Source organism: Caenorhabditis briggsae (genome assembly GCF_000004555.2).
Source record: "Caenorhabditis briggsae complete genome, chrIII, whole genome shotgun sequence".
Taxonomy (NCBI): Eukaryota; Metazoa; Nematoda; class Chromadorea; order Rhabditida; family Rhabditidae; genus Caenorhabditis; species Caenorhabditis briggsae.
This window is the reverse complement of record NC_013490.2, coordinates 9,916,785-9,944,405: the sequence shown is the minus strand read 5'-3', so window position 1 is coordinate 9,944,405 and position 27,621 is coordinate 9,916,785. Positions and strand designations below refer to the sequence as shown.

The following is a 27,621-nucleotide window of genomic DNA, read 5'->3' as shown; positions in this document are numbered from 1 at the left end:
CTCAAGACTCCTTTTCAAAATGCTCGACATGTTTTATTTCAAAAATTCGTATATTTTTGAAGTTTCGAATCCCTTTTTCCACTCATTTCCCAACAAAGTCCCTCAACTCTATTCTTTTCTAGAAACTACAGTACTCCTCTCGCAATGCATTCTCTCAAAATTCAACTAATTTTCAAAGACTCTGATGTGAATGATCCAACTGTCATCGACGATTCGGATCTTATTAAGAAAGTTCCCGTTTTTGCCAGATCTTTGAACCCTTATGTAAGTTTTTACAGTAAAACATGTAATAGAAGAGCAACTACACCGCTCAATTATCTTGGCTCCTATGCAAGATATAAAAATTTTTCAATTGATAAAACATTTTTGATATTATGATAAAGAGTTTATCAGTTGACAACTTTTTCATATCTTTGACAGGAATCGAGAAAAATTGGCTCAAAGTTAGGGAACTATTTTATAACAGGTTTACGGTAGTTCTACAATTTCTATTTCCAGAATTTGGATTGGAATACCATGAAACCAGTCAAAACTGAACCACTCAAAATCAAGTTCTCAAAAGAAGCCGGAGAATTTATATTCGCGAATTTCCACAGTTACAAATATCCAGAAGACGATGCCAAGCTGGAAGACTATCCAGAAGCCAATGAGAAGAATCTTGAAGAATTGAAAATAATTATCGAATTGGCCAACTTTCTCGAATGCGACGATTTCAGAAAATGTATTGGATTTGTGATTGCAAAGAAATTGGAATCAAAGACAGCTCAAGAAATTGTGGATTACTTGGGATTGGAGTGTAATCCGAATGATTTGGACGATTCGTGGATTCATCCAAAACTAGAGACAGAGGAGTAAATGCTTCAATTTTCTGTATTTTTAATTTCTATAATTTCTGTATCATACTGTATCATTTCATTATTTTTGAAACAACACTTTATTTTATTGAAGATTTGAAAATTAATGATCAAGACAAAGGGGCAACATAGAATCTGGACATCGTCGAATGATTTCTCTCACAGTTGCCTCATAAATTCTTCTGCAATGACGAATTGTTCGGAGACAATCTCCAAGAACTTCCATATAATTTCCATTGGACTCCACATATCGTTTGTGTTTCTCTTCTTCATCTGGATTTCCTTCAATTAGCGCCGCCCATGCATCATTTTGAATAATCAATAGATTATGATACTTCATTAGACGATGATAGATCTTCCAATTCTTCTTCATCGTTTTTCGCAACTGCTCCATTTCCATATTGCGTGGATTGTATCCCATCGGATGTTGTTGATGAAGAATCTGCCGATGGAAGTCTCCAACAATTCGAATATAGATCACAAGGCATCGAATTCGACGGCGAATCCGATGAGATTGACTCATCCTTCGAGCATGAAATTGGAAATTTTTCTCTGCTTTTATATATTTCCAGGTCACCGAATTTATGGGAATTTTTGCTAGCGTGGGTGTGGTCGATTTATGTCAGTTTGATGGTTTTACAAAGGAAAGCGGAGTTTATGAATATATTATTTTTATGATGTCTAATCGAAAGACATGTGATGCGTAATAGAAACTGGTCTGAACGAATTTTTCTCGGTTCCAGTCAAAGATGTCAAACAGTGGTCAACTGATAAATTGCTTATCATAACATCAAAAGTACTTTGTCAGTTGACACATTTTTGATATCTTGTATAGGAATTGAGATAATTGTAATTGAGCTCAAACTTTACACTGTCGGTAAATTATTTGGATCAAGGATTCAAAAGACACTATCTGAGCACATTTGAAGCACAAAATTCTATTTGAATTATCTAGAATCTTCAATGTAAACCGGGAACTTACAAAATTTAATATGTGTTATCTCACAGTTTTTTGAATCTTTTAATACAAAAAAGGACAGTGAAAACACAAAATAATGCAGGAGAAACACAGATACATCAACATTCAAAAAACTTTATTCATCAATCTAAAATCCAGTTCACTTTTCTATTTTCATCTTCTTCAACTCTTCTCACGAATTATCAAAGTTATCGACAATCAAAGCAAATTGAAAAACGTTTTTCGATGCAGCCAACTGCGTCAATGTCTTTCCCAAATCACTGCTCAACACTGGTTTCGAATTCTTCCCACTGATTTCTCCGATACAATACGAAAGACGTGGCTGAAGGCGTGCGTCACGAAGTCTGAAATTTCTGCACAAAGACAGGAGTATTTGAGATATTGAGCACTTACTGGCGAGCACAAAGTTGTTGGAAATTCACAATCACGTCTTCCAGACGACAATCCGATTGGAATTCGTCGGTGAATGTTGATTGGACACTGGAAATTTTACTATTTATGTGGTATGAATTCAGCCAACGCTTACCGTCTTTTGAAGGTGTCACGATGAACCAAAATAAACTTCACATGAACCATGGTGACCACTTTTCTGGGGATTTTTTCATAATTAGGATCAAAAGTAGGAAGAGAAGAAGAAGGCACGGAAGACGTTTGGGATGAAGATACTGTAGAAGTTGCAGAAGTAGAAACAGAAGAGGATCCAGAAGACGTCGGTTTCGTTGTCTTCTCGGATGGATTATTCTTTTGAAAAGAAACCGGATCCGTTTTCATTGGAATCGTATAATAAATGCTGTCCATTTTCTTCTCAGTGAATGACCAATTGTCAGTTTTTGGAGAAGTTTCAGACAAACTACTTTTGCTCATCATTTCTCTAGCAGAGCTGAGCTGAGTTGAAATATCTGTCGAAGTTGTTGGAGCCAATTTGAGATGAATATATTCGTCAGGTTGAGTTGATGGCTCACGAGTTAGGACGAGGGTGTAGGTGTGATGGACGCAATCTGAAGTTTAAAGCTAGGAATTTCCGAATTCCATTGTTACCTCTAGATGTCTCTACAGTATGCTTGTGTTTCGAATATTTTAAGCTCGGATCAATGAAAAGTCTCAAGACGGGTGGAAGCTGATCCTGACTGAAAATTTGATGTCGTAAGAGGCTATCGAAAAAATAAGAAGATTCACCTCAAAAGCTGAACACCATCTAGATTCATTTTTTGTCTTCCTGAATGTCTTCTTGCTACAAAATGAAGATTGTTTCTGAACTTTGGAAATGAGTAAAAAGCCAAAGGAAGTGATCGAAAGGGAGTTTTTCTATGAAATTCGAGATTTGGAAAAAAGGGTTTAGCGTGGAAACATTTTCTGGGTAGAAGAAAAACAAATTTAAAATACAGTTTACATTGACCCAAATTTCTGAAAAATTGTATTTTCAACTCTCACCTAATTCAACTTTAAGTTCAATTATCTCGAATCCTGTAAAAGACATCAAAAATGTATCTACAGATAAAATGTTGGTGATATTATGGTAAACATTTTGCCAGTCTATCAATTCCTCATATCTTTTATAGGAATCGAGATAATTAAACTCAAAGTTGACTGTATGGGTGGGCTTCTATTAGAGGGAATACGGTAGCTTCATGAAGCCTTTTCTTGCATGCTCCTTATAAAAAATATGAAAATTTAACTTTTTTAGTGTTCTATGGCATTTTCTTTTGAGGTTTTTCAACATCTTTTGGGGTTTTTCTTTTAATTTTCTCCACTTTTTTTGTTCATAACGGCAAATGTTCCAAAAATAGAAAATTGAGATTTTCCCGGTTGCTTAAATCCAATTTTTATAGGATCCAAGATTATTGGATTCTTTTTCTAGACAATAAATTTTCTGAATTTTTGAATTTTGAGATTCTGCTCCGATATTTTGGCATGTTTAAGTTTTGAACAACTTTCAACAGGCAACTTTATTGCGTTTGAATGATTAAGATAATTATGAATAATCAAAGATCTCAAAGATCAAGCGAATCGGCAAATTAGCGTCCGGATGTCTTTGAAGAATCAATCTCATCGTTGCCTCATACAGTCTCTTGTTGTGTCTGATAGCTTGACTGCATGACTCCCAGAGAGCGGCATAGTTTCCATTACTCTCGATGAATTCTCTTTTTTGACGTCTTTCCGACGGATTGTCCATGATCAAAGCTGCCCAGGAAATGTCCAGTTGCATAAGGGCGTTCATGTTTTTTACCAGACGATGGTGGTTATCCCAGTTGTCCTGAAATTCACTTTTTTGATTAATAAATTGGAATATTTCCTAAAAAATAGCTAGCTCAAACTTACTTTGAGAACTTTCTTCAGTTGAATCAAATCCAAATTTTGAATTCCTTGTTCCGATGGCTGAAGACGATCCACTTCCAGACAACGACGAATTTTAGACATCGCCTGTCCGATTTTGTTTCGAATTTGGCTGCTGCTCATTTTTAGAGTGAGAAACAGTGATGGGATGACGAAACGATATCATTTTATACGGTTCGGGAAAGACCATTTGCATAATTTTATGGGTTTCTTTTCGTGTGCATTCGAATATTTTTTATGTTATTTTCTTATCCATTCTATTCATTTTTGTGATTCATGGTCAGAAAAATCAACTATCTAAAAACAGATTCTATAAATTATATATCGTAAAACCTGTTATAGAAGGTCCGCCTCTTTCAAGTGGGAACTCAAATATCTCGATATATCAGAAATATGTCAAGTTAAAATTTTTGTGATATCATGAAAAAAAATTTACCAGTTGACAATTTTTTTTCTATCTTTGACAGGAACCGAGATAATTGAGCTCAACCGGGACAGTGAGTGGGCTCTTCTATTACTGGTTTTATGAAATTCTGTGATTATGTGAATCAGAATTTCAGATATTCTAAAATTCTGAAATTCTAAAATTCTGAAATTCTAAAATTCTGAGATTCTGAGATTCTAAGATTCTAAAATTCTGAAATTCTAAAATTCTGAAATTCTAAAATTCTGAGATTCTGAGATTCTAAGATTCTGAGATTCTGAGATTCTGAGATTCTGAGATTCTGAGATTCTGAGATTATGAGATTCTGAGATTCTGAGATTCTGAGATTCTGAGATTCTGAGATTCTGAGATTCTGAGAATCTGAGATTCTGAGATTCCGGTAAATTAGAACTTCTAAATCCTCCTAGCCCCTTTCAAAAGTTCTTCTACTGGAAAACTGTACATAATTCTTTCAATTTTAATTCTTTTTTGGTACTGTAGTGTGTCGTCATATTATTATTCTCTGCTCAAGCATCCAATCTACTTTACATGTATAGTCTGTCTGTGAAAAACTGCAAAAAAAGCAAAAACAAAATTTATTATATACGACACAAAAAAAAAAAAGCAAGAAAATACGAAAATTCAACCGGTAAAAAACAAGAACTCGTAATTTTTCTGTCTAAAAAACATCAAAATATCAAAAATGTCCTCCTCATAAAAGCGTCTCATCTGGAAAAGAAGTCTGCGATGGAAGAGCATCACGGAATTCCGAGATAGCTTCAGAAGCCGCTTTATCAGATGAGATCTCTTCAGTTCGCGTCAGAAAGTCTTGTTTCTTCATTTTCGTTCCTGGGATTGTTCTGGAAAATGAGAAATGGGGTTACTGTAGCTTTTTCTTAGATTTTGTACCTAATAGCAGTTCGAATCTGTGAGCTAGCTTCGTCAGTCAAGCTTCTGAATCTGCGTCTCTGATCAGCGACAATCTTGGCGTGAGCAGATCGGATTCCTCTGTTGAGCAATGTGAAAATTAATGGATAAGCAACACAACTGATATAGGGAAGGAGGTGGATGAAGTAGGAGAATATGATAACTGAAATTAAACATTTTAGAGTTAATTCTGAACTTTCCAGTTTTTTTTCAGAACGTACTGCTCTTCTTTTCCATGGTCCAGATACGATTCGCGAACATACTGACCCAGTACGGGGTCCAGCATAAGACATAGATTACTGTAAGCAGGAGTACTGTAGTGATAACTTTTCGGAGTGCGGCGTCCATTGAGCTGGAATTTTCGAAATAGATTTTCAGTCTCCAAAAGTTCAAGCTAATCAATTTCTCTATTTTTTTTCGTTTCCTGATAGATTATTCTATTGCCCTCCATCTCAAAATACTTTCACCGAGTCAGTGTCAATAAATAATTCCTCTTCTCTTCTTTCCGAATCTCTCAATTTTCCCCAAAAGTCCTAAAGGAAGTACCTGGAGGCAACCAATGTCGTCAGAGCTCTGCGCTTCAGGAAGAATGGCACCGAGACGTACCTGCAAAAAATGTTTCTTCTATTTTGGAAATATCTGGACCACTCACCAGTAAATAATTCCAAAAAGAGGTACAGCGTAGGAAGTGATGCAAGCGATCAGGTTAAACCAAAATTCAATCTCTGGAAGAGTTTTTAAAAATGTTTGTTTGCGAATCAAAAATCCTGACGTAGACAACTTACGGGGAGGCGGGAAGAAACCACACTTTCTCATAACGGTTACTTCCTGGGAAGTTGCATTTGGGTTCATGTAGAAGGTGAAGACTTGGGAATAGGCAAAAACTGGCCAGAGAAGAACCATAACACAGGCCAAGGCAATGCAGAATTGGATTATGGCGTACTGGAAAAGGAAGGAAATACCAAAGAAAATTTTGATAGCTTGAAAATACAGTAATTCTGGATAAAATTTTATCAAAATTGGCTTGATCTGATGCAGCTAAATAGTTCATTCGTATTGGTCCAAAAATCAAATTTTAGCTAAACTTTGAAGCGAGTAATGAGCGCTTGAAGTTGACCTGGTGAGACAGTGTGTTAGGAGAAAAGGGTGCTAGAGAAGCTAGACTGTCTGCACCCTCCCACTCTCTCCCCACGCAAACTTCGAATGATATAACTCGACTCAAAATGGTCCATTTGAGTTGATTTTTAGTATATTCTAAAGCTGAATTTTACAGTAATCTGTGGAATGCATACTAGAGAAAAATTTAAAATTTAGTCTCGTCTGATACACTTTCGAACATCTCAAAGAACATGCGTATTCTAGAAATCTCTATTGGCCTAGAACTACTATTCAAGGTTTCGATATTCCCTAGACTAACTTGAAAACAAGAAATGTGTCATGTACTTTTTCAGAAAAACATTTGAGTCTAGACATCGGTTCAACAAACTTGGAATCCTAATCCACAAAATAACAATTGAAACGGCTGTCTTTATCTATATTTCCGCTCCCTTCACTTACCTTCAAGGTAGCCGCTTTCTCTCCTCTCGTCTTATCCAGACACACAGTCGAGTAACAAGTTCTACTGATCAGAAAAACTATCATTGGGGCCATAAACCTGGAAAAACTTTTTTTTCAAAATCTAACATCTCCAAAACTCACTTATTCATAGAGTCAAAAATCAGATAACTGGTGCATACCATCGATGAGAATTGCCATGTTCCGAAAACCAACTCGATGACCAAAAGTAACATGGCTGGAAAGCTTTTCATAAAATAGTGGATACTATGGGTATACTGTACCTATCATTGTCATTAGATCCCCAACACATAGAGCGAAAATGTAGAAAAGTATGCTTTTGGGTACTTTTATGGCTGGAGCGAACAGGAGAGGAGCCACCACATACAATACCCACGCGTTGATTGCGAATCCGACGACGTTGAATCCAATGTATGTGGATGCAACATAGGTACGGTACCCCTGAAAGTTCTTCAATGAATGAAGTTTGAAAATTTGGATTATAAAAAATACAATTTCTGTTACTCCCATAATAATATGGGACCCATATCCTATTTCCTCTAATAAAAGCCCACATTAACCGTTAACTTTGAACCCATATATGTGAATTCCTGTAAAAGCTATTGAACATTTTTCAACTGATAAAATATTGTTCATATTGTCAGCTACATTTTATAAGTTGATAAATTTTTGATATCTCTGACGAAAATCGAGATAATTGACATTGAAGTTGAAGGTTTTTTTCTGACTTTTGAACGAAAACTCTTTGAAATTCTGACACAATTTCGTTGTTTGATTTTTGTCATTAACACCTTAAAGAAACTGACAGGTGTCTATTCTAAGCCTCTCCTCATGTTTTTCCCAGAATTTCAGCTAACCAGGGCTTTGAATTTTCGAAATTTTAGATTTCCTTACAATTTCGAATCCGCACACTCCTGGATCAAAGAATGTTAAAACCGAAATTCCGCTCTACAAAATATAATACAGTTTTTCTAGAATATGACAATTTCGGCTAACAGGGCTCGGCGGAAGGAATTTTTGTGAATTTTCTAAATTTTGGATTTCTTCAAAACTTCAAATCCGCACACTCCCGGATCAAGGAATGTTAGAACCGGAATTCCGATCTACGGTACACAACACACATTCTTTAAAAGATCAAATTTCGCATAATAAAATTCATTTGAAATCATCCAGAAAGAAAAAAGCAAGAACGCCAAAACTCACGATACTCATTGTTCTTCTCTTTTTGGTGATTCTTTTCAGAAAATCCAGAAGGTGAGTCTACTTTTTTGAATAAGACGAAGAGGAAGACGTGCCTTTAGATGGACTCAAAGGTGAATAGAAGAAGGTCGTGGGAATCTTAGAAATCTATTTTATTTATATATCAATTCCGATCTTAAGAAGAAAAGAGACGTCGGGGAATGAGATCGAATGAAGTAGAATGAAGTAGAATGACCGGGTGAGGATGGAGAGAAAGAAATAGGGGCGGAGCTTTGAGGAGTCACGGGGAAGAAGAAGAAGGAAAAGTGTCAAGATGTGATGAGAATGAGGTGTGACGTGGAACTTAGCATGAGGACAAGTATTAGAAGATGGTTTTTGAAACAAGGATTTATAAATTCCAAAACTTCGAAAAAAGAAATGGATCACAATTTTTCGATTTTGAGATTAAAAAAAAGAATATCCTACCGTATTTCCTCTAATAGAAGCCCACCTCTAATAGAAGCCCACCCTGGCTGTGCATTTTTCTTTTCGGTTAGTGCAGACATACTCTTTTTTGTCCATTTTTCTGGCAATTTCCGTTCATTCTTGTCGTTTTATAACTATTCCAGTTCAGTTAAACACCGAAAACCCGCTAATTTGAGCGTTTTTTGAAACATTGGTCCACCCCCAGAAGGAGGTTGAAAAATAGCCCATGGGACTCTATCACAGGAAATACGGTACATTCAAAATGATTGTTTTTTTACAGTTTCAGAGATTGGCTTACATGGGAATTTGAAAAGGGGTTTTCAAAAATCTTGGGAAAGCAAGGAAAGTAAAATTCTTGGGGAAGCCAGGAAAGTAGCATTTTTTCAAAGGGGTAAAATTTGAGATGTCCAGTGAAGTAAGGGTATTCAAGAATGGGAAGAAAAACTTAACACATTTGTCTAAAAATGTTATTATGTTTTAAAAATTCATTTTCAAACTATAGATGGTAAAACTCCATTTACGAATTTTCAAATTTCGAATTTCAAAAATCCGAAATTTTCAATTTTCGAGTATAACTTTTTTGATTTCTAATGGTTCCAAAAATGAACTGAAATCTTGAAAATCGATATTAGAGCTTGAAAAAAAAGCAGTTTCAATTAGTCCAGCCTTCGATTAATTATTCAAAGAATTTTATGATGAAAAACAATATATGAAAGGATGCAGCCATTTTTAATCTTGAAAAATTATTTTCCGGGTTCAGAATTTTATAAATTCAGATTTTCGAACTTTTATAGAGGATTCAGAAAACATTGAAATCCTCAACCCTTTACCTTTTAGCTCATAAAATGAAGAGCACATTCAAAACTTTGATAAAATATTTGAAACATATGGGTTTTGTTAGTTCCATAAGTTCAAAAATCCCATTTTTTGAATTTTTGTGGAACTCCCCACCCATACATTTAAAACTACAAAACACAACCCAAAAGAGATTCCTACAAATTCGATTTTGGTGCAAAAAAGTGGTCCTTTTCAAAAACCTAATAGTTTGTGTTTTCTTGTTTTCCGGTCATTCTTTCATTCACAAAAAACGTCTTGCACAACTTTAAAACATTTTTTTTTCATGTTTCCCTTTTTCCATGTCAAACCCGACGTTTCCAATTAAATGTCCAGTTTCATTCAAAAAAAACGTTTTTCATGTTTCTTGTGACTTCACTCAAAAACTTTGCTCTCGTTCTAAACTTTAGCATCTAATCGGGAGCATAAAAAAAGAAAGAAGTTTTTGAGGGGGCTGGAAAATGAGTAAACTCTAAGAAATTGGCTTCATAATTGGATTCACAGCATATGTTTAGAATGTACATGTTGTTTAATTGGATGAAAAGGTTGGGGATCGAAAATTGAAATGATTCAGGAATCCTAACAAAACATCTAGATGCCTGAAACCGAGCCCAAAAAGACCATCAATTTTTAATCACTTCTAGAATCATCTGGAACCTTCCAGAATGTCCCAAAAAAATTCCCAGAACCTCGAACGATAATGGTTGTATGGGAGCTTGTTTCTATGTACTCTAATGTTTTATATGTCTACTTGTGTCTAGACTCGTTTTATTCCTAGAAACCTTCAGATTTTCTACCCCAGACAGCCATGTTTTCCTAGTAACAAGAAAAATAGAAACGAGTAACAAACAAACCATAAGAGTTGGAGGTTTTTCTTCAGAAGGGGGAATGAAACCCACTTAACGGAAACCCACTCAAAATAAACCAAAAAATAGGTCCAAAAAATTCTAAGAAAAAAACACTGAAATCTTTCAATCGTTTCAAAACCAAAGTTTCTGTTCTAATAGAAGCCCAGAATATACGTGCGCTTTGAGCTCAATTGTCCCAGCTCATTTCATAGTAAGAGGTTTCAAATGTCTGTCAACTGATAAAATGTTGAGAATGTTATGACAAATATTTTATCAGTTAACCAATTTTTGACATCTTTCAAAGAAACCAAGATAATTGAGCTCAAAGTGAACAAAAAATGTATGTCAAAAAATGTCATTGGCGGGTAGGTGTCGGCTCTTAGGCGTCTCAACTTTGACCTTAATTATCTTGGTTTCTTTGAGAGATATCAAAAATGTATCAACTGATAAAATATTGCTGATATTATGATAAACATTTTGTCAGTTAAACATATTTTGATATCTCTCATAGGAACCGAGATAATCGAGCTCGAAGTGCACGTATAGAGTGGGCTCTAGATAAGAGCATTTAGGGTATCTGGTTCATTAATCTGAATTTCAAAAATCACGGAGATCCTAATACTAAAATCAGACATCAGATTTCTTCACAAACAGATGGAGATTCTTTGATGATAGGAAAAAATTCATTAACTCCGAATAAATAAGGGGGATCCCAGAAAACAAGGTGACCAGATAGAATAATTGAAAGACGAGCAAAAATGAATGTGGGCTGGACAGAAAGAAGGAGAATGCAGACCGGAAACTGCAAATTAGGTGTTGAAAATGAGAAAAATGGGGTCTCTGAAATGGTTCTCGGAAACCAGGGGGTTAGACTTTAGGAATTCTGAAATTCTGGAATCAACAAATCTCAGAATCTTCTGAATTCCTCTGATTTTCTTGTCTTCCGGAAACACCCTGAATCATTCAAAATCTCTAGAGCAAAATGTCGAAGTCAAAAAACCCTCAAAATTTCAAATTTTTTTCTTTCTTAAATCCAATAATTCTGAAAGTTTTGTAAAAACATGTTTTTTGGCGTTCGTCAGAGTATCATTTTTCCGAAGAATGCGCATTTTTCTTCGTAGGAGGTTATTTTGTTTTTATCTAATTATTTGTAATTGAGTTAAAACAAAGAAAAATGACGAAGGAGCAGCAAAAACAAGACAACTTTTTTTTACAATGAGAAAAAATAGGCCCACTTTAATAGGGAGAGGGGATGTTTGAAAAAAAAACAACATTTTTAAAATTCTGAATTGGCAACTCTAGAATTTCTGAGTCATAATTTCTAAATTCAAAAACCTTCGAAGTTTCAAAATTAATTCTTGATTTAATTTGAATCTTGATTTTTGAAATATTCAAAATCCAGCTCTTACAATTTATAATTCAGAATTTATGGTCCACAGACGTTCATTCATCCAAATCAAATTTGTGTTATAATTTCACTTCTTCTATTTTTAACTTTTTCAAATACATAGATCCTTGTAAATCGTATCCAGCCCTTTCCAAATTGAAAATCAAACGTTGTGCACATCCACTTCTTCTTTTTCTATACTCATCAAAACAAAGGAGCAACAGGCTGAAGTGAGCAGAAACATGACCAGAAAATTATTAAAAATTAGGTGGGAGTTTCAGCATTCAGAAGTGTATACAATAAGATGAAAATTACAAGAACATTTACACTAAATAGATCGAAGCACACAAAATGAGCCAATCAAATAATTGCTGGTGTTCAAAAATTAACTTTCAGCTAAAAAATATCTAGGTAGAGTTCCAGGAAAAATTACTTAATTAGAAAGCTGCTGAAATTTGGTTGTGGTCGAGAAATACTAGAAATACAAATTCAGTCACGTTTTCCCAAATACGTCATTTTGGGTGCTAATGAACCCCCAGTTGTCTCCGCCTACCTTCACTTTTTAAGTGGCATGAATTTTTCAGGCTTTTGGAAAAGTTTGGGTTCTAGTATATGAACCTTTTATGGGATGAGGGTTCAAGTTGTTTGTTTTTCAAGTTACAGGTCACAGGTTTGGTTAAAAAACTAAAGGGCGAAAAGAGGTAGAAAAAACAATTAGAGCTTCTAAGATTTCAAGAATTAGAAAAAAAATGGGTCGAAGTATGTATTTTTGGAACTAGCAGAATTAAAAAAATTTACGGACAAAAATGTTAAATCATTCAGAATTGTGCTTTTTTGTTAAAATAAATATGGATCTTGTCATGTCTTCAGATATGCACTTACGCTGCTCAATGATCTCGATTCCTGTATAAGATATCAAAAATCATTCAACTGATAGAGTAGTTATTGTACAATTGTCAATATTTTATCAGTTAACAGATTTTTGATATCTCTCATGGGAACCGAGATAGTTGAGGTCAAAGTTAAAAGGAGGCCCTTCTATTTATTAAAGGTTTACGGTACCTGTTTTTACATAACGATCTCAATTTTACATAAAAATTTTTGTTTTTGCAGAATTCTCTATTTAAAAATGAATTAACAATATATATAACCCAAATTTAACGACTCACCTGGAATGGCACGCGCCGTTCAATATGTGTCCATTGTTCGTACTCGGCTTCATCTTCCGTGAAGTCCATCGGGATTTATGGATTTCTGAAATTTTGCAAGTTTCAGACTTTTTCGAATATCGAACACATCGAGAAAAATAGCACACAAAATGTTTACAAATTCTGCTCAAAAAAGACCAGTGTTCTTTTTTCTTGCTTTTGGGATTGAATAGAAATATGGAGCGAAATTGAGAAAAAAAAGTAGAAAATAGAAGAAGAAAATGATGATGTTATGAAAAAAGGAAAAAGGAAAGGGAGAGGTGGGCGAAGGAGTAGGAAAACAGGGACATAGGGACATGGAGAAGACAAAAATGAAAATTTAAGAATGAATGAATCAAAGTACAGAATTAGGTGAAAAATATATTCTCTTTCTGGATAATGTTTACATAGAGGGAAAATGTGGGAAATGAGAAAAGCAATATCAAAAAAGGACAATATTCTGGAGTACGCAGAATGAGCAATGATTCAAATGAGGAAACCGGTGGCCGTAGCCGAAGGTCCCAACTACTGTAACTTGTAAAATGTTTTCCGGATTTTTAATATCGAATTTCGCGTTCTCAGCCATTTTTTTCACAATCAAAAAGGTTTATTTTAAGGCTTGTATGGAGCAGGGAAAAAAAAGAAAATAAATTTCGGAAAATAAAATATTTTTGGATTACGGTAGTTGGGATCTTCGTCCACAGCCTCCGACGTCTATCTTCCACTGCTCCGATTTTCACCTGCTCCGATTAGTATTAGGTTGGCGGGAAAGTCTTTGTCACTTTTTCAATAGTTTATTTCTCAAAGAAAAAATAACCGAATAATTAATTATATTGTCCATCATTATCAACAACATGTCTCCAACGTTCCCTCAATTTATGGATTCCATTGCGGTAGAATCCAGCCGGGCGTGAGGCAAAGTATTGTTTGAGTGCCGCTTCGACCGCTCCACGGGAATTGAAGCTTCTTCCTTCGAAGGCACGTGTCATATCGCCAAATAACCAATAGTCGGAAGGAGCAAGATCAGGAGAATACGGGGGGTGAGGGAGAACATTCCATCCATATCCCATCAGCTCCTGCTTCACTTGTTTCGAAACATGTGGGCGAGCGTTATCATGTTGATAGTACACTTTCTTGTCTTTCAGGGCCGACGGTCGACTGCTTTCTTGAGGTTTCGTAGTTGAGTAGTGTAGAGGTCTCCAGTTATTGTTTTGCCCTCGGGCAGAAGTTCCCAGTAGATGGGGCCGTCCACTCCCCACCACACAGAGAGCATAACTTTTTTCGGATGAAGGTCGGGTTTTGGGACATCCTGTGGGCTCTTTCCTTCTCCAACCCACTGGGATTTCCTGTGGTGATTATCGTAGAAGACCCACTTCTCATCTCCGGTTATTAGCCGGTCCAGCCATCGATCGCCCGCGTGGAGAGTGAGAAGAGTAATCGAATCGTCGACTCGGCGGTCAAGGTTGGCTTGAGTCAGGTGATGAGGTATGAATCGACCAAAAAGTTTTCTCATTCCAAGAGACTTCAAACCTTCAAGGACTGTGCTATGGTGAACTCCGAATGTGACAGCTAGTTCACGGCTAGATTGAAATGGATCCGATTGCAATGCGTGCTTCAGCTTGTCCAAATCCAACTCACGGGGTCTCCCAGAGCGATCCTTTTCATCGAGCGAGAAGTCATCTTTTTCGAAACGATGGAACCAATTGCGAATAGTATTGTAGTGAGGGGCATGTGTGTTGTACACATTCTTCAAGAAAGTTTCCGAATCCTTCATCGTGGTGTGAGATAGGAAGAGGTAAATCAAAACATGTCTGATGTGAATAGCAGTGGGAACAAACATATCGTTTCAATTACAGATGAGGAGCAGGGAAGGAGATGGGGACTTGTTTATATGGAAGGTTCTTATCACCTTGTTATTCACTAGAGTCGATATCATACACAGCCTCCATATACGAGAACAGTGATTAAACAAACAGAGTGACAAAGACTTTCCCGCCAACCTAATACCAGAATAATACACTAACGCCAAAAAGGTAGCTTCGTGAAAAGTGAAAATTTTTATGAAATTCAAAATTAGAGCTACTATTGAATATTAGAGCCAAAATTGAAAACTAGTGCCAAAGTTCAAAATTAGATCAAAAATTGAAAAAAGAGCCAAAATCGAAAACCTTCGCGAAAATTGAAAATTAGAGTCCAAATTCGAAATTAGAGCCAAAGTTGAAAACTGTTGCTAAAACTGAAAATTAGTGCCAAAATTCAAAATTAGAGCCGAAATTCAAAAAAAGTGACAAATTTGAAAATTAGAGCCAAAATTTAGAATTAGTGCCAAAACTAAAAAAACTGCTTTTCTGAAAATTTCTAAAAACCAAATATTCAATCATCAGGAAAACGCTTCAAACCAAATTTCAATTCAATTCTCAAAAAAAAAAACTTCAAAATGACGCGATTCTCTTGAAATCAACTTTTCTCTGAAAATGTCAAAAATAGATAATTCTAGCTTTTCAACAAAAAAAACTTCTAAGTGCTAAAATAAAATCAAACAATGTTCTAGAACCCTCCTCTTCCTTTCTCACTTTTAATCCCATTCTCAAATATTGTAGTACCAAATATGGAAATTTCGAGTAAATTTCCTAGTGTTGACTCATAACCCATATCATACCCCAAAGAGCTCGAGTTGAGAACAAAAAAGGAGTGATCTGGATTGATTCCTGTTTCCTGCTGAAAATCCAAAAAACCAAAACAAGAGGATCTTTTCGTTAATCTAATCATCACACTCTGTTAGTTTTTTGGGGGCGAAGGCGTCCGTGTGGGACGGAGGAGGATTCAGATGAGATTTGGTGGGGGATGTGGGTTTGCAATTTTGAGGCCAGACAAAAATTCTAGTATGACTAACTTAAGAGGTTTGATGGTCATAAGGATATGAGTGCTTCAGTTTTGTATATAACATAGTCCAAAGACTCTAATAAAATTTTGGTTTTAGAATTTCTTGAGAAAAAATATTTTAAAAGGAGGGGGCGGTTCAAACATCTTTTTTTTTAATTCTGAATATCCAGCCCAGGAGTTTCTGAATCACCGCCTTCAAATTCAAGGATCAACAATGTTCCGAAGTTCTTGAATTAATCTAAATCTGGATTTTTAAGTTATTCAGAAACCAGATGTTACAATTTATAATTCAGAATTCATGGTCCACAGAGATTTATGAATACAAATAAAGTCTATTCTTGTCACTTTCTTCAATTGGTGTTCTAATTTAAAAAAAGGAGGGCATTAAAAAAAGAAAATAATTTGCACAAAGAAATCAAAAAAAGAAAATAATTTGCACAAAGAAAAATAATTTGCACAAAGGAGCACAAAGAAATTTAGGGCTACAAAATTTTCACTTCGTGGTACAAGATACCCGAAAATCCGATTTTTAACCCCCGAATCGAGGATTTTGTACCCCTAAATCACTTTGTACCCCCAAGTGCCGAAAAAAAACTGTCTCAAAATTTTGTTAATTTAAGCCTCTCAAGGATTTGAACCTGTGGGACGAATATTGAAGGTGCGGCGCCGCTACCGACTGAGCCACGCGGGCGAAGCTAGAATGGCCAAGTATAACAGCGGATACGATAGCTGTCCACTGAGCATAGTACACGGTAAAGTAAGAATGAATATTCTAACTCCAAAAAACTCTTTTAAAAAATCCAAAATTCAAATCCTAGCTCTTCTAAAGCTCAAAAATGTGCAATATACAAACTTCAAAACAGACAAGCCTCCTTCAATTTTCAAAGTATGGATAGCGGGCGGAAAATAGAAAATTATTTCGAAGAACCTCCTTCGAATTGCAAATATAGCAATTAAAATAATAATAACTCAAACATCTTTCCCCCGGTACATCGCGCTTTTTCCGGGTTTCAAATATTTCCCAAAAGATCAACCCCTCGTAGAAAAGATAATTCTTGGTATCTGATGTACCAAGATTTTTCTGGAATAAACAAAGTTTCTATAGAAGATATTATGATGACATGGAATAAATAGAGATAGAAACTCAAAAGGGAGTGGTTGCACCGGAAATCGAGGAATAAGAAGACCAAGGAAATTTGAGAGTGGCAAAAATAGAGGGAAAGTTTTAAGACTTTGGACGGACCAGGAGGGGAAGTTTACTGGGGTCGGACAAGAATTAAGGAGTTGTACCAAAAAGGGGCGGAGTCAAAATTTTCGGAAGAGGAGGATTCTTGAGAATTCAAGAATACGGGAGGAAACATGAGAATTCGATTGCAGTCTGAACTTTGAAAATAGGTCTCTTTGGATTTTTGAATGAAATCTTGAATCACAAAAACTCAATTTTCTAAAAAAAATTCGAAAACTTTATTCGCCAATAAAGTTTTTACACCGTAAAACCTGTATTAGAAGGGCTCCTTTACCTTTAACTTTGAGCTAATTTTTTTTGGTTCCTGTCAAAGATATAAAAGTTTGGTCAACTAATGAAATTTTTGTCAAAATATCACAAACATTTTATCAGGGAACAACTTTTATATATATTTTACAGAAAATGAGATAATTGAGCTCAAACTTGACAGTGTGCGGCGCCCTTCTATTACAGGTTTTACAAATATCACATATCTCGTTGAGAATCTGAATTCTTAGAAATCATTACAGAAAAACACTGAAAATCTTGCTACTTCAACTGGCTCACGTCCCAAAATCAGCCACTCAGACAGCCAAAAAAAAGTGAAAATCCATTTTTTCCACAGCTGATTTTCAAATTCAGATGTGTTTACCTAAAAAAGTAAGAACACATCGTCGCCGTTCGCCCACTTCGTTTTTTTTTCGTATGAATTAGATATCAGATTTTTTGGATATTCTCTAGAAGCTTCCGTTTTGCAGACGACGTCAAAAAAATCAGATTCTCATTGATTTCGTGGCACATTCTTTTGGTGTTCCAAATTTTAGAGTGATTACAGAATAAATACTGGATCATTTCCGAGAATCCGAAATTTTAGACTCGAAAACATGAATTTTTAGAGAATCAGGGAAAAAAGTATTGGGAAAAAATGGTTTGGACTAGAGAAAAAAAAAATATATTCTGAACTAGATAAAATGTCAAATTAGTTCATTCGGGGAAAAAAGCTCTGGGTAATTATGGGGTGCAGAATTGCTAAACTTGTGATAAAATTGGATGGTTGGAAAATGGGGGAATTTAAAGATTTTTGACCTATAAATACGTCATTTTTCGAAGAAAATAAGAAATGGAAGTTTGATTTACTGAATTTAAAAGTTTAGGAAAGTGCAAATTTCGTGATTTTGAAAATGAATAACTGCGAGTTTTTAAAAACTCATGATCTGATTCAAAATTCGAGATTGAATTTTTAGAATCCGAAGTCAATAAAAAGTCTGAACGATTTTGAAAAGTCAGAATCTCAGAATCTCAGAATCTCGAAATCTCAGAATCTCAGAATCTCAGAATCTCAGAATCTCAGAATCTCAGAGTCTCAGAATCTCAGAATCTCAGAATCTCAGAATCTCAGAATCTCAGAATCTCAGAATCTCAAAATCTCAGAATCTCAGAATCTCAGAATCTCAGAATCTCAGAATCTCAGAATCTCAGAATCTCAGAATCCCAGAATCTGAGAATCTCAGAATCTCAGAATCTCAGAATCTCAGAATCTCAGAATCTCAGAATCTCAGAATCTCAAAATCTCAGAATCTCAGAATTTCAGAATTTCAGAATTTCAAAATTTCAGAATTTTAGAATCTCAGAATTTCAGAATTTTAGAATTTCAAAATTTCAGAATTTTAGAATCTCAGAATTTCAGAATTTTAGAACTTCAGAATTTCAGATCAGAGGCTCCGAAGTTGAAGATTTTGACTGAGTCTAATCCTTCAAACTTCCAAACATTCTGAGTTCGGAATGTCAGGGTCCACCACTTCCAGAATCAGTTTTTTCCAGAATTCCAGAATCTCCTAATTCCTGAATGCCACGTCATTCATTCCGAAATACCCCAATGACATTCCCATTTTTGGTCGAAATCCAATCTCTCGAACTCCCTCAAATTTTCGTGCCAACACAAAGAAATGGTTGGAAAACTCTTCAAATATGAGTTTGAAACCGAATATTTTTGCTCATATTATTGCTCATTGCTCGCCTACGGGCCTTTTCCGTTTTCAAAGAAAAAGGATGAGGTCTTGATCTTTTCGGATTGTTTCTGAAGAAAAAAGATGTCTTGTGTAAATTTGAGATTTTGAAGAATATGAGAATTAGAAAAAGAGGAAAAAATGTTTCTAGGAATTGGTTTGCAAACTTGAAAAATGAGAAGAAAACCGAAAAAGAGAAGTTTTTGACTTATAGAACTTGGAGTCAATTTCCGGTTTTTTAGGGTGAAAGAGTAGTGAACCGAAAAAAGAACTTTAACCGGAAAAACTGAAAGGCGGATAAACAAAAAATGAGGAACTTTGCGTTTTTGAAAAGTTGTGTAGTTCTATAATAAAAGAGGAACCAAATATAATAGATACAATGTTCATGGAAGCAGAAAAAAAAATAATAAAAAGAAACAAAAAGGAAGAGAGGGTGGGATCCTCCGAAATTAGATTTGTTCTTCATTTATTTTTAGATATTTTTTCTTTGATGCAGAACAAAAAAAATGGATTTGGTCGGATGGTTTTGATCTTAGAATCTTAATTTTAAAACAAAAACACCATGGTGAAAGGGAAGTGACAGAAGAATGGACGGTGACCCCATAAAATTTTACTGCTTTGAACATTTTTTTGAAAATTTGAGTTTACACAAAAAAATTTGAGGGAACGTTTTAGAGAGTAAAAATCATATATCAAAGACAACAGAATTTCAAAATCTCAGAATATTAAAATCTCAAAACCTCAGAATCTCAGAATTTCAGAATTTCAGAATTTCAGAATTTCAGAATTTCAGAATTTCAGAATTTCAGAATTTCAGAATTTCAGAATTTCAGAATTTCAGAATTTCAGAATTTCAGAATTTCAGAATTTCAGAATTTCAGAATTTCAGAATTTCAGAATTTCAGAATTTCAGAATTTCAGAATTTCGGAATTTCAAAATTTTAGAATTTCAGAATTTCAGAATTTCAGAATTTCATGATCTGAGAACTCCAAGATCTGATAATTTAAAAATCTCAGAATCTCAAATGGAACTCAAAAATTACCGTATGCAAAAACTTTGAAAGTTCCACTCCACTTGAAAAAAAGCGTTTTCTAAATTCCTCCTCTTGAAAACAAAAAATTCCTAATTTCATAATTTTTCTACCGTAGTATCCAAATTCAAGAGCAACTCGTTAGTCTTGGCAGAAAAAAACCAAACTTTGAGAAGAAAATTTCTTCTCGACACTTTTACATACTTGATAATCAAATCAATTTAGACACAAACACGAGGACGTGGGTTACACTTCCCTGAGTTCCTAGATACTTTTTTATGTTTGTAGTTTGAAAAAAGGGAACTCGCACAAAAAAAGAGAAAAAAGTATGAAGAGAAATAAAACAAAAAAGTAGAAAATGTATAGAAAAAGGTGGGAGGAAGTGAGTATGGGACCCACAAAATGTACATGTCGGTGGCGAAAGATTATACCATAGTTCCTCTAATAGAAGCTTGCTAACTTTGAGCTCAATTATTCTCGGTTCTTTCAGAAGATATCAAAAATTAGCCAACTAATAAAATGTCCCCGTGTATAACATTGCTTGTAGAATGTATCGAAAATTTGTCAACAGATGAACTATTTATCACAACATCAGCATTATTTTATCAGTTCACAAATTTCAGATATTTTTCACAGAAATCGAGATAATTGAGCTAAAAGTTGGGTTGTCTTCTAATACAGTAGGTGGTATCTGAGGAAAAATGAATGCAATAAAATTCAGAAACCTAATTTTCTCATTAACTAGTAGATATCTAGGTTCCCTAATCCCTAATAATATTTTTATTAGCCTTTTTTCAGTGTCATCTCCTTATCGTCATATCTCCTAATCGCTTTTCCAACCAAAAATCTCCCAAAAAACGAGCTGATGATGAAGCTTTAAAAAATACTACCAGAATATATGAGCAATCGGGAAAAAATCGTGAAAAAAACATCTGAAAATTACGATTTTCCAGTTATTCGGATTTCCGTTGTGGAAAAAAAAATTGTGCTAGCATGTTAGCCATGATCTTCAGGATTTGAGATTCGGACTTAAAAGGGATTGAGTCACAAAAAAACTATTTCATTGATATAATCCTCCGCTGAACGTTAGAATGTGAAAGTGTTAGTGATTTTTATATCATTCTATAGCTCTTGAAAATTTATAAAAAAAAAAAAAAAGTTCATATACTTTTAAAAGTCCAATCTTGGGTTAGGTGGCATAGAACAGGCAAGCCGTTTTGGGCGTCAAACCCTATGCACTAGGTTAGCTTCGATAGAGTTTCTAGCTTTGTTATTGAGAAAATGGTGGCTGAACGATAGGATATATAAAAAACCGATTCCGAAGAACCGATTACGAGGAAATCGGGGTGGAGTTTCAGCTTTTACAGTGGCGCAGTTGAACTGTGCGGCAGTTGCAAAGTAAGGTTGTGCGGCAGTTGCAAAGTAAGGTTCCTCGGAGACAACCCTTTCCTCGGAATCGGTCGAGTCTCAAAAAACTCCTATGAAGGAATTGAATCCCAAAAAACAATTCCTAGGCTCCGGGCTAAGTGAAAAAGCTCCTAAAAAAATTTCAACGTTCAAAAGCCCATTTGCTATATTGCCTTCTGTTTTCTCTCTGACACCTGCCTCATGAAAAGTTTCAAATTTCCAATTTTCTCTCATTCATTCATCGATAATGAAGGCGTCACTAAAACAAATGAAAAACGTGCACAACTTCAGACGAAGAAGAATAAGGAGAAAGAAGAAGAAACAAAAGAAGGCGTCGTATGTTGCGGAAGTGGTGCTGGTGGTGGTGGTGGGGCTCAAGAACGTGTAATTTCTCTTCTGAATCTTCTTCTTCATCGCCCCCTTCTTCTTTGTTTTTTTGGGGCTGCCCCTTGAAGCTCCGCCCACTTGAGGTTCTTCGTTTTGTTTGAATTCTCCGGAAATTGGATGCTACTATGATCCCGGACGGAAAACGAGCGTTCAAAAAAATGGGAATTTGGATTTTTCGGGGGACATCTAGGTTCTGGAAAAATAGAAATCACATAATGTTCTCTCCAATTTCATGGTCTATGTTACAGTAACCCAAAAATAACAACAAAGACTCTTATTCCTAGAAAACATAGAGACAAAAATAGGAAATCTTTTGAATTTTTAAAAATGTATGTCCTTTGGTTTTTCAAATTCAATAGATTGGTGGACAGCGCATCTAATGTACTTACCTCCGTTTTTTGCACAAGAGACAAGTGAAGAAAAACAATTGACATTCGGAGAAGAAGAAGAACAAAAGTGAAACATGTTGGTTTCGTATTAGAAAAGATCGGACAGATGACCAAACACAATCAAGTAAACATTGGGGAATGGAAAAAAATGAAACATTTTTTGGGATTTGGGAAAAAGTAGGGATCGATGATCAGATGTATTGCCAGGTGGGAAGTTGCAGACCTTTCTTGGTAATTTAATTTTACTCCGACCAAAAATTAGTATAGTAGGGCGCATTTGCTTAGCAACTTGGCCTAACGACTTATGTAATTTGATTGGGTTTTGCTTTTTCAGGAACATTTTGAGCTCAGTTTTTTTTTAGAGAAAAAAGTTTTGAATATGTCTAGGAAAAATTGTGTTCACTAAAAAACTATAAGAGTACAAAATACCCATCGATACAATTTTTCTGAATGGAAAACAATTTTGAGATTAACGAAACAACTGATGTTCGGAAGGAATTTTTTGAGTCTTGATCGACTTAAAAGTTTTCAAAAATATTTTTTCAACTGTTATATTTTTGGATCAGAAAAATTAGAGCTTTTTATAAAAGTTGCGCTCTAAATTTTTAATTCCTAGAATCTTGAAAATTGAGATTATTCAAAAAAACTTTGAAATTAGATAAAATTCAAAAAATAGAAAGCGAATTCCATAAATTTTCAGGAATTTTGGTAAATTCAAAAACAACCAAAATAAAAATTCTGAAATTTCGATTACAAAAAAAATTTAGTGATTTTTTAAAACTTCCTGAAAAAAACCTCGAAGAACTTCAAGATCTTTAGAATTTCAAGAATCATTTTGCAGAATAATTTTTTTGAAAGCGGAAAGTTTTTAATAACCTGATTTCAGAATTATCATTTTCGAAATATCCAGAAATATTTTCTAAATCTATTCCAAGGAATTTCGAAATTAAGCAATTTCAGGATAATAAAAAGTTTCAGATAATACAAAAATATGATTGAAACATTTTTTTGAGCTCTAACTTTTGAGAAATCAAACTTTCATAGATGGGTTTGGAAATTCGAATTTTCAGAATTTAAGAAAATTCCTAAATTTTTGAATTTAAAAAATGTTATTTCTAAAAACTTAAAAGCGGTTTTATCAGTCCAAGAAAAAAATTCTTAGGATTCCTGAGTCACAGGGCAAGTATAAATTTTTAAGTTCCTCAGAAGGTGGAATGCATTAAAATCTTTAACAGAGATGAAGAAAAAGAAAGAAATGGTTCCAAATATTTCTCAAAAAAAAAGAGCCCTGCTACATCATCATCATCATCGTCGTCTTCATCTTCTGAAGACGAGAAAGAGAGCAAACAAAAAGCATCACTTCATCTTCTTCTTCTTCATCTCTTTTTCGAAAAAAGTTCAAAAAACGTGCAAAAAGCAGGATGTGTTTTTGTGTTAATCGTGTTATCTTTGTATCTCCATGTTTCGGAATCTTTAGGGACTTTGAAAAAAGAAAAGGTGGGAATTTGAAAAAAAATAAGGTGAAATAAATGAAGATAGAAAAGTGGGGGTACAAAGAGCAACAATAAAGACAGGTAGAACCGGAAAAATGGGATTCGAAAATGGAAGAAAAGAGAAAAGAAGAAGCAGAAGGAATTTTGATCCTTTTTTACGTGCTGCCGTATGACGGAAAATCTACAGGACACAGTCGAAAACATAGATTATGTAGGATCAGAATGTGATTAGATAGGACACCCCGTGACTTAAATTTCAGAGAGGGTGGCGTTGAAAAATGGGAAAGATTTCGAGATTTTAAGCCTCTTGGTTTCCGATCACTGAAACCAGATAGTACAGGATTTCTTAAAATTCTTTAAGAATTCTTAGGTGACTAACGAAATGCACTAACCAGGTTTTAGAGTTTAGAATTCTGATTTATGGTCGCATTTCCATAATTTTTGAGTTTCAAACTACCAGATCCTAGAATTGTCTCAAATCTCTAAATTAAAAAAAAATCCTGACTAATTTTAGGAACAAACTTGAGATATTTAACGTCTATGTTATATACGGTATAACTAGTCTGGCTGGCGAAAATATTACCGTACTTTCTTTAATAGGATCCCGCCGAAAACGTCAACTTTGAGCTCAATTATCTGGATTTCTTTGAAAGATATCAAAAATAGTCAACTAACAATATATTTTTGATATATTGATGAAAATTTTGTCAGTTTTTCACTTTTTGATATTTTTCACAGTAATAATTAGGCTCGAAGGAAGCGATAATTAGGCTCGAAGGTATCGAATTTAAAATGGATTTTTTGAATAAAACTTATTCAAATCGAAAATCCGTGCATTCAGACACTGAAATTTGGGACGACATAATTTATCAATTCTAGAAGAGGAAGTTGAAAAAAGAAACCTTACAATAGTTTGATGTTCTGAGTATTTCGTAAAATGAGAGCAAAAATTTAGTCATTACATCAGAGTTCTATCAGCAAAGCTTTAATTTCGACCTACTCAACAGAATTTGTATAAAAAGACTATTTTAAATGATATTTTAAATGAAGTTTTCGTTATGGGGTTATTCAGGGAGTCGGCAAAAAAGGAAAAAAAAAACTCCGCGAAAACTCGGAGAGTGTTCCAATCTGACTGAAACTTTGGGGGAAACTGGAGAAAACTATAGGAAACATTTTGCCAAAATTTGGGGTCAAAATAACGACTTTGAAAATTTGTCTGAAATTCTAGCTAAATTTTCAAAGTTGCATTAGGTAAAAAGCCATTAGGTAAAAAGATACAGTAAAATCTCTAATAACAGTGGACTCAACTTTGATCCCATTTATCTCGGTTTCTGTGAGAGAAATTGAAAAGTTGTCAACTACTGAAACACTGGTGATATTATGACAAACATTTTATCAGTTGACTACTTTTTGATATCTTTCACAGGCATTGAGTTAATTGAGGTCAAAGTTGACGGTGTGGGTGGGCTTCTATTAGCAAGTACTGTATTGATAAAAATGACACTTTCAAAAGATTCAAGATATTCTAGCCTTTTCAAACAAAAAAAACTATAAATTGATAATACGATTGTCCACCGTAAACCAAACTAAATCCAAGACATTTTCCACTGATCCATATCAAATATTGAAGCGTTTATGATTTCAAGTACTTCTCACAAGAAATCTATGAAAAATAGTTTTAGAAAGACCAAAAAGAAAAGATGAGAAAACTTTTAAAGTTTGAATAGAGAAGCGTTCTACCTTCTTCTTCTTTCTTTTCAGAGAGAATCCCAAGAAGAAGAAAGTGATTTTAGGAGTGGGAAGAGAATTGAGAAACACGTGGAAACGTACAACATAGCAACCAAGGAAGACATGAAATGATGTTTGTGCTAGGGGAATCCTGTTGCAACAGGAAAAAAAGAAAAACGAAGAATGAAGAAGTGTTTAGAATTGAAAAGTTGAAAGATGAGATATAAGGAAGTTTCTTGGTTTCCTTTTCTGAAATTTTGAATAGGAAGAGATTGAAGATTAGGCTCAAAAAATAAAGAGTTTGGTGACGAATTTCCGGTGTTCGGAATCCAGGAAGTGTCGATTATTACCAGGAAATTTCATTAGATTTTAGATTTAGAATTTTATAGATTCTGAGATTCTGAGATTCTGAGAATCTAATATTCTGAATTCCTAAAATTCTGAGGGTCTGAGATTCTGAGATTCTGAGATTCCGAGTTTCTGAGATTCTGAGATTAGATTCTGAGATTATTATGATTTATAGAGGGAATTCTGAGATTATGGATTCAAAAATTCAGAAATTCAAGAATTCAGAATTTCAGAAACTCATCATCCCACCCATATTGCCACAATCGCTGAATCTCAAATTCGCAAAATCAAAAAAAGGTCGGAATCTCGAAATCTATGAAACTCGGAATCAATAAAACTCTAAATCTGAAAATCTGGGAATATCAAAATTTCAAAATCTCAGAATCTCGAAAATAAATCTTAATTCAGGAAGATCCCAGATTTTGAAGATTCGGGGTTTTTTTTCTTAAATTCTAAACTACAAATTTTCAAAACTTCTGACCTGTTCAAACTTGAAAATGATCCAAACAAAAAACCAAAATTTGACCTGGAAACGAGAAACTGAACCAACGTCATTCATTTGCAACAAGAAGACACCCGCCAACTGGAAACGGAATACTTTTCCGTCTTTCTTCTTCTGTTTTAGCGTTTTGCTCTTTTCTTTGAAATTCCAAGGTCATAAAATAGTCTCTGGACGGAAGAAGACGAAGAAGGAAGAGTTAAAAGTGACGAAGTCAAAAAATGTTTGGTTTATCTTTCTCTGGGAGTTCGGAGAGCGAGTTTTGCAGAAAAGTTTCGTTGAAAAATTCAAACGTAATCCAAACATAAATAAGGTATTCTAGAAGTTTCCGGAAGGCTCTTTTTCTAAATGATGTACACATGCTTGTGGATGAATGGCTGAAATCAAAAAATGAATGGTATTCTTGTCTGCGGCCGTAAATTTATTAAAAGGCGCATCGTCGGTTGAGCAGCGAAAACAGCTACTGTTTTTTTTTAATAAATACATGCGCCTTCGATGAGAAAATACTCACTTGCTAGAAGATCATTTGCTAAAGTCCCGCTTTCTAGAATTGTCTATTTCCTAGTAATTTTCTAATTTTCAATCTCGTTAGAGTCTCATTAGTGACAAATTTTCTGGTCTTGAATGTATGAAAAATCCATAATTGTGCTAATTAATATAAATTCGTAAAATAGAAGATCATTTTCTAGTTGCCTCATGTGCTAGAAGTTACCCATTTTCAGATCGTTGTTTAATTTTCGTCAGCTTTTCATCTGCTTTTTATCTGCTTTTCGTCAGCTTTTCGCCCATTTTTCGTCCGTTTAACGTGCGTTTTACATCGTCATGTCCGTCCGANANGGNGCCCTNTCNAGTCTCTCCCCTCTTGTGCTAAGGGGGCGGAATGGAAACATTGAACTATGTTTCACGATGGACCGAGTTCTTAGCGAGATTAGCTTGATTCTTGGGTGTTTCACTCTCTCTTCTCGCTCTTTCCTTCTCCCATGGCATTTATTTTCGAAAAAGGGAACACAAAAAGATGGTCATCGTCTTCGTCTTCAGGACTCATTCCGACTCAAAAACGAGTGATGACTCTGGTTCGTTTCGGCAAAAGGAACCGATAATGGGTCTCTCGTGAATCCTTCTTCTTCTAAAAATGGAACTTTCTTTCGGGTTCGGTCCTGGGTTTTCTTTTCCTTTTCGACTCGAAAAAGAATTTTCGGGCGCCAAAAAAA

The 27,621-nt window shown here is 34.8% G+C and overlaps 6 protein-coding genes across 6 annotated transcripts; 2 read left to right on the top strand and 4 right to left on the bottom strand.

Moving 5' to 3' along the window:
- Window positions 1-144: 144 nt before the first annotated feature.
- CBG10164 lies at window positions 145-855 on the top strand (the record flags this gene model as incomplete). Its single annotated transcript, XM_002641761.1, has 2 exons — window positions 145-264; window positions 499-855. The coding sequence occupies 2 exons, from the start codon at window positions 145-147 to the stop codon at window positions 853-855; spliced, it is 477 nt and encodes a 158-aa protein (XP_002641807.1).
- A 102-nt stretch (window positions 856-957) lies between these two features.
- Window positions 958-1,377, bottom strand: CBG10163 (the record flags this gene model as incomplete). Its single annotated transcript, XM_002641760.1, has 1 exon — window positions 958-1,377. One exon carries the CDS (start codon window positions 1,375-1,377, stop codon window positions 958-960), a length of 420 nt encoding a protein of 139 aa, XP_002641806.1.
- A 628-nt stretch (window positions 1,378-2,005) lies between these two features.
- CBG10162 lies at window positions 2,006-3,038 on the bottom strand (the record flags this gene model as incomplete). Its single annotated transcript, XM_002641759.1, has 5 exons — window positions 2,006-2,177; window positions 2,227-2,313; window positions 2,360-2,831; window positions 2,872-2,960; window positions 3,010-3,038. 5 exons carry the CDS (start codon window positions 3,036-3,038, stop codon window positions 2,006-2,008), a joined length of 849 nt encoding a protein of 282 aa, XP_002641805.1.
- Window positions 3,039-3,805: 767 nt separating this feature from the next.
- On the bottom strand, window positions 3,806-4,290 carry CBG10161 (the record flags this gene model as incomplete). The annotated part of the gene is made up of 2 exons (XM_002641758.1): window positions 3,806-4,087; window positions 4,153-4,290. 2 exons carry the CDS (start codon window positions 4,288-4,290, stop codon window positions 3,806-3,808), a joined length of 420 nt encoding a protein of 139 aa, XP_002641804.1.
- Window positions 4,291-5,303: 1,013 nt separating this feature from the next.
- CBG10160 lies at window positions 5,304-13,065 on the bottom strand (the record flags this gene model as incomplete). Its single annotated transcript, XM_002641757.1, has 10 exons — window positions 5,304-5,451; window positions 5,501-5,681; window positions 5,740-5,870; window positions 6,065-6,124; window positions 6,171-6,243; window positions 6,304-6,460; window positions 7,076-7,172; window positions 7,217-7,310; window positions 7,357-7,534; window positions 12,997-13,065. The coding sequence occupies 10 exons, from the start codon at window positions 13,063-13,065 to the stop codon at window positions 5,304-5,306; spliced, it is 1,188 nt and encodes a 395-aa protein (XP_002641803.1).
- A 3,532-nt stretch (window positions 13,066-16,597) lies between these two features.
- On the top strand, window positions 16,598-18,624 carry CBG10158 (the record flags this gene model as incomplete). Its single annotated transcript, XM_002641756.1, has 2 exons — window positions 16,598-16,654; window positions 18,367-18,624. The coding sequence occupies 2 exons, from the start codon at window positions 16,598-16,600 to the stop codon at window positions 18,622-18,624; spliced, it is 315 nt and encodes a 104-aa protein (XP_002641802.1).
- Between the last annotated feature and the right edge of the window lie 8,997 nt (window positions 18,625-27,621).